General features: G+C 36.8%; 1 protein-coding gene across 4 annotated transcripts in view; it reads right to left on the bottom strand.

Moving 5' to 3' along the window:
• The window catches only part of LOC107589038 (protein asunder homolog), an 11,176-nt gene extending 5,851 nt beyond the window's left edge, over positions 1-5,325 (bottom strand). The window contains exons 1-9 of one of the 4 annotated variants that reach the window (XM_016277334.1): positions 5,069-5,325; positions 4,922-4,953; positions 4,619-4,844; positions 3,584-3,658; positions 2,324-2,526; positions 1,216-1,296; positions 1,047-1,137; positions 779-907; positions 638-661 (exon numbers count right to left, since the gene is read on the bottom strand). In XM_016277334.1, coding sequence (XP_016132820.1) covers positions 638-661; positions 779-907; positions 1,047-1,137; positions 1,216-1,296; positions 2,324-2,526; positions 3,584-3,658; positions 4,619-4,844; positions 4,922-4,947 — 855 coding nt within the window. In that variant the 5' untranslated portion in view covers positions 4,948-4,953; positions 5,069-5,325. Of the gene's footprint in view, positions 1-637; positions 662-778; positions 908-1,046; positions 1,138-1,215; positions 1,297-1,664; positions 2,124-2,323; positions 2,527-3,583; positions 3,659-4,618; positions 4,845-4,921; positions 4,954-5,068 lie in introns of those variants that run through there. The other 3 variants (XM_016277335.1, XM_016277336.1, XM_016277338.1) reach the window with 3 other exon arrangements.
• Positions 5,326-6,492: the final 1,167 nt, after the last annotated feature.

Genomic DNA, 6,492 nt, shown 5'->3' with positions numbered 1-6,492 from the left:
CTTGAGAGATAGGTGGCGGTAAAGCACTTATAAGTCTGCGATCCGCCGTAAAGCAAGAAGACGACGACACCTCACGCGCCTGCTGTTGAGAACGCGCTCAGGACAGTTCGGACATTGCGTGAATCGGAGGTAAAATTGTTTTGTGTCTTTACACATCAATTTATCATCACGAGCTGCAGGGTTTAATTTGGTTTTGTTTGTGTATGGTTTTTTTTACTCTTAAAGACGTGATTCCCATTCACCTCCATTACAAGACTGACAGACTTTGTTTGTGTTCTACTGAAGAAACAAAGTCACCTACATCTTGGATGCCCTGGGGGTAAGCAGATAAACATCAAATTTTCATTTTTGGGTGAACTATCCCTTTAAGTGAATTAACTAATAATATATATTTAAATAAAAAAACTACTTTCCATAATTTATTATATTGGACTGTAAACATTACAACAGTCTAATAAAAGATACAGTCTCACAAACGTATTAAGGTGTGCTTTGGAAAAAGCTTTTAAAAGTAGTACAGCTTAATTAAATAAAAGCTCTTTAAAGCTCCCATTAATGATCAGAGATTAGCAAGAGCTGGATGAGAGGGCGGGGTTTTGAACTGGAGAAGTAATAGTAGCTCTTGTAAAGTACTGACCTGCTCACAGATATTTAATGTAGGCTAGCAAAACAAACAATAAACCATGAAAACAGCAGCTCTGTAAGCAACCGATACAGTGCAAAAAAGTGATGAAGAGAAGAGAGAGACAGGCAGAGAGGAAGTGACAGTAAGCCTGACCTTCATGGGGATGTTTGTGATGGTGGTGGAGGCCAAATCAAAGTGCTGCTGAACCAGCACATTCAGTTTACAGGCTAGATACCGTCCAGCTCGCACACTGTGAACCTCACTGCTCAACACTGACGAGAGCTGCACACACACAACAGACAATACAATTATAATTATATATTTTTTCTCTATAAATAACTATATAGAAGTTTTTTTTCTTATGGAAATCCCAATGAAATTCTTTTTTCATTTATGGTACTAATGAAGAGAAAGTTCCTACCGCTTTCTTTTGCCGATCCGAGACCAGAGTTTCTTCACCTTGAGGATAGATGTGGACCAGCACAAGCTCACACTGCTGAATTGGCATTAGTCTGCACAGTAAAAACACATTACAGTAAGAATATGAGCATGTTGACAATAAAACTGACTCCAGAGATATCAGAACTGACCTGTCAGATCCTGCTGCCCGTTTGTTTTGCTCCTGAATGGTTTCCAACACACATTCCTCCAGCATTCTGACATGAGTATCACTAAAAGAAGACAAAATAGAAAAGACATTTGTAGTACACTAGGGGGAAAAAACAATACGTTATTAAAATGTGTTTTAATTATGTTTGCTCACCAAGGCTGCATTAATGTAATGAAAACTACAGTAAAAACAGTGATACTGTGAAATATAATTGCAATTTAAAGCAACTGTTTTCTGTGATGGCAAAGCTGAATTTTCAGCATCATTACTCCAGTCTTCAGTCTCGCATGATGCTTCAGAAATCATTTTAATATGCTGATTTGGTGCTCTGAATGCATTTCTTATTATTATCAATGCTGAAAAAATTGCATTAAATGCTGCTTAATATTTTTAACGCTTAATATATGAATACAAATATTTAGTTCTCACCTTTTGGCATTGGTGAGACAAATAATGCGCCCCCTGTTGGCTACTCTGTCAGCTGTGTCCATCAGAGTGGTACGAGACTCATGCTGATATTCTGTGATCTTACACAGTGATTCCACAGCCGCCACCAGCCCGTGCAGGACACTGCAGCATTCAGGATCCTGACGAGGGTTTGGAGGCCCAACAGCTGCCAAAGCAGTCATCAGCTAACAAACACCACAGACATACACTTACAGTTTTTCTTGATTGCTAACACACTATAAATGATTCATTTGACCCAATTTCACAAACCATTCATTCAGTTCTCGAAACAAATACACATATTTCAAAACTTTTAACACATTTCACCTCTTTTCACACACGTTCCAATTTGCGAAATCTTTTCTGTAAAACTCGACACAAAAACACCCTCATTTTGCACAGATTTGACCATGCTCAGAAGACACAAGTACACAATATAATTACCTCAAGCATCACAAAACGAATTTTCAGCATCATTACTCCAGTCTTCAGTCTCGCATGATGCTTCAGAAATCATTTTAATATGCTGATTTGGTGCTCTGAATGCATTTCTTATTATTAACAATGCTGAAAAAATTGCATTAAATGCTGCTTAATATTTTTAACGCTTAATATATGAATACAAATATTTTAGTTCTCACCTTTTGGCATTGGTGAGACAAATAATGCGCCCCCTGTTGGCTACTCTGTCAGCTGTGTCCATCAGAGTGGTACGAGACTCATGCTGATATTCTGTGATCTTACACAGTGATTCCACAGCCGCCACCAGCCCGTGCAGGACACTGCAGCATTCAGGATCCTGACGAGGGTTTGGAGGCCCAACAGCTGCCAAAGCAGTCATCAGCTAACAAACACCACAGACATACACTTACAGTTTTTCTTGATTGCTAACACACTATAAATGATTCATTTGACCCAATTTCACAAACCATTCATTCAGTTCTCGAAACAAATACACATTTCAAAACTTTTAACACATTTCACCTCTTTTCACACACGTTCAAATTTGCGAAATCTTTTCTGTAAAACTCGACACAAAAACACCCTCATTTTGCACAGATTTGACCATGCTCAGAAGACACAAGTACACAATATAATTACCTCAAGCATCACAAAACGAACTCAAACAACACACATTTATCTAAGTAACAAAACTGATGACACACCAGTCAGAATCTCTGGATGATATAAACAGGAGCACAGGTGATTATGTGCTTTGGTAAATTAATCCTACTGGTGGGAGTCAAAGAGGAAGAGGAGATGAAAAGAAAAATGAAGGGATGGGGTCAAAGGTAATTTGTTCCTGATGAAATACAAAGCACTATATTTGACCTTGCTGGCCTACAGATGAGCCTACAGGCTCATCTACAGGGTTTCTATACGTACACATACAATATAATTACAGTACACACAGTAGCAGTACTTTAGATGAGAGAACTTTCACTATTATATGTACAGTAAATACTGTAGCACATGTTGTACAGCCTCAGCACATGTAGCACATGTATCTGCACCCCTCTATTTATGTTGCATACTGTAATTAGACACTGACTTGCAAAATTATTCCTTATTCCCAAAAGCAGGTTTTTTAATTGATTTCACTAGTGTTCTCTAGGCAGGAAAGTAGTGTTTTTGATAGGCATGTGTGTGTCATCTGAGGCCAAAGATTGGATTCTGATGATAGAGAACATTGTTTTTGACTAAAATATCTGATTTTGACCAGGAAGTCTGATGTTTGTACAAGTGGGTGTGTAGTTGCGAGAAAACGGTTAATTGTTTCATGAATTGTGTGTTAGCAATCGAGGAAAACTTTAACACTAGCTCAACACAATGCTCAGATTACTCTGGTACAAGAAGGGTGCTCCATATGGATGTGCAGAGTGACAGATGTGCGTTTTTACCTGCTGTGTGTTCTGGTCCTCTTGCTTCCAGCTGTTCAAGATGTGAACCTCAGAATCGCTCACAATGTAGTTCACCTGAGAGACATTAAAGGAATAGCTTACCCCCCCCAAAATTGATCTCTCTCATTATTTACTTACCCACATTTCATTCTTAAATTTCATATGCTGTTTTTTTCCCCAAGGAGCATTAAAAAAAGGAACATTTTTGAAGAATTTTCACACAATTCTTTATAGCCTTTTTCAAACAGTTCAAAGTAGGGCTGGGTTAACCATATTGATTCTTAAAACCCAAGATCAATCTTTTAGTCTATGCTGATTTATCTTGATGAAAATAAAACGGTGCCAAACTAAATTTCACTAAACATTATTTATAGCACGCCTCCTATACAATAATCACAATAAGTTTTGTTACTTTGATATGAAACAAAGTCTCAGCTTTTAAATTCTGTTCAAGCATTCAGGCAGCACGGAGCGCACATAAACAGATCATACTCACCTTCTTACTACTAGTTACAGCAAGAAACAAAAATGAATGAATGTCAGAAGGTTTGCTGAAAGAAACAATTTACTGAAATGTATCATGTCTCATGTAATCTAGCAGTGTTTCAACCGTGGAAAGATGTCAATAAAACATTATATTTGTATGTATACATTATAGAACTCTAGAGAGGAGCATTGTGCTAAATATATACACTATACTCCATATTAATACTTAACCTGTTAGTGATCTTAAATATCATGTTTGAATTCATGTCTCTTTATATTATGTGTTGTGTGTGACACTTGTTAATTTTTAACCTTTGATATTATAGTAATGTACCAGTTTTACACGTAGTTTACAGCACTAGTTGATATTGTTTTCCTTCAGAAAAAAATGGACATGTTTTACTTTAGTAAAGTAGACACACCTATATATCCAAATGTCAGTTCAATCAGTTCTGAATCGAATCCAAATCAAATCGATTCGTGAAATCGGTGTCGATACTAGTTAATAGTGACTACAGCTATAAACAGCTCCAGTTTCTATACACTCACCAGTTTCTTGGTGGGGTAAACGTCGTACACGATCCGGCAGTACTCCATGGAGCACTCAATCGCACACGTCCAGAGACATTTGGACACTGGAGCCAGAGGAATCACACCCTGCGAGCGGCTTTTGGTCAGCATGTCACATTCAATCAGCTGCCGGCAGGACTCTGCCATGTACGGGCAGTGATCGACCACAAGGGCCGTCTTGTGTGAAACTGAGAACATCCTCATCCTGCAGCACAGAGATTGTGGAAAATCAAATATGCACTTTAAATATATGACTATATGGCAGGAGTAACGTTAGCCAACCCTGCTCTGGAGATGGTTGTCGACATTTCTTTCTGGAAAGAAAATGTATTTAGTGTTACAAAAGAAACGATTTAAGCAATAAAGAGTTGACGAGGGTTATTTAATTAATCTGAATTACTTAGACAATAGCAGTTGTTATTTTGTCACCTTTGTGTCACAGAAATACAGCTAGCTTTAGCTTGCTAGCATCGCCTGCTAGTTTTCCATCGATGGTAAATGCGCCTTCAGTAAGACAACTCGCATAGAAAATGGTGGTATATAATTGTATTGGGAAACATATACCCCAAAACAAATGATAAGACTATTAAAAACAAAACGGAACAAGGCGGATTAGCAAACAACCTGTCAGAAGCAAAATAAAAGCGCACGTTACTCACTTCCGTCCTAAGAACGCAAATAAAACGGTACTAGTGCAAAGTGACATCCTAGGGGCATGACTGACATATTCATTTCAGTCTTAAGTAGTAATAACAATAAAGAAATAATTCCATCTCAATTGTATTGGGAAACATATACCCCAAAACAAATGATAAGACTATTAAAAACAAAACGGAACAAGGCGGATTAGCAAACAACCTGTCAGAAGCAAAATAAAAGCGCACGTTACTCACTTCCGTCCTAAGAACGCAAATAAAACGGTACTAGTGCAAAGTGACATCCTAGGGGCATGACTGACATATTCATTTCAGTCTTAAGTAGTAAAAATAACAATAAAGAAATAATTCCATCTCGAATCTGCACTTTATGATCACACATTTTTTTTATTATTACAAAACTTGTAGAAACATACAGAAACAGGGAAGCGAGACATGAATATATTCCAACAAAAAGCAATTATAAAAATAAAAACAGAAAACAAATATTCTGTATTTGCATGTCAAATGAATTATTATCGATACATAAAAGTGCAAAAATAAACTTACATTCTTTTAGAAAAGTTGCCATAATACATCAAAAGTTTGGCACTCTTTTTGTTATTAGTAAGTCTAAGAGATGAAACAAGAGAGTCCAATTCAACAAGAAAAATGGGGAAAGACAAAGGAGATTTAAGCCATTTTTGCTTATGAATGAAGGATTTTGCATTCAATATAAGAAAATTAACAATATATTCAACAGATAATAGCTTTGGATTTTCATAATAAAAGATAACATCTTTGAGGACGAAGGTATGGGACACATTTGTAAGGTTAGAAACATAGGTGCTTAAGTCAACCCATCATTTGTTGGTAACACCACAATCAAAAAACAAATGGGCAGCTGTTTCCTCAACAAAACCACAAAACGAACGAGATTCATCAACATTAGTATATTTAGAAATAGACAAATTAACGGGGTCAATTTTATGAAGGATTTTATAATGAATCTCCTTAACCTTGTAAGAAATGCTAAATTTACTTGGCAAAAGCCAAGCCTTTTTTCAATTTATATTTGTTATAAAGGAACCCCAATAGAATTCTTGGAGTAATCTTTCTCTTTGTCTGAAATATTTTGCGGATATGTCTGTTGTTGCATTTCCGATCTAAAATCCCGATACCACCCAAACATAAAGCTGGATAAACACTGTTGCCTTT

The sequence above is a fragment of the Sinocyclocheilus grahami genome, unplaced genomic scaffold (assembly GCF_001515645.1).
Source record: "Sinocyclocheilus grahami isolate Dianchi unplaced genomic scaffold, SAMN03320097.WGS_v1.1 scaffold111.1, whole genome shotgun sequence".
Lineage (NCBI taxonomy): Eukaryota > Metazoa > Chordata > Actinopteri > Cypriniformes > Cyprinidae > Sinocyclocheilus > Sinocyclocheilus grahami.
Note: the sequence above shows the minus strand (reverse complement) of the source record. Positions and strands in the feature narration are given on the sequence as shown.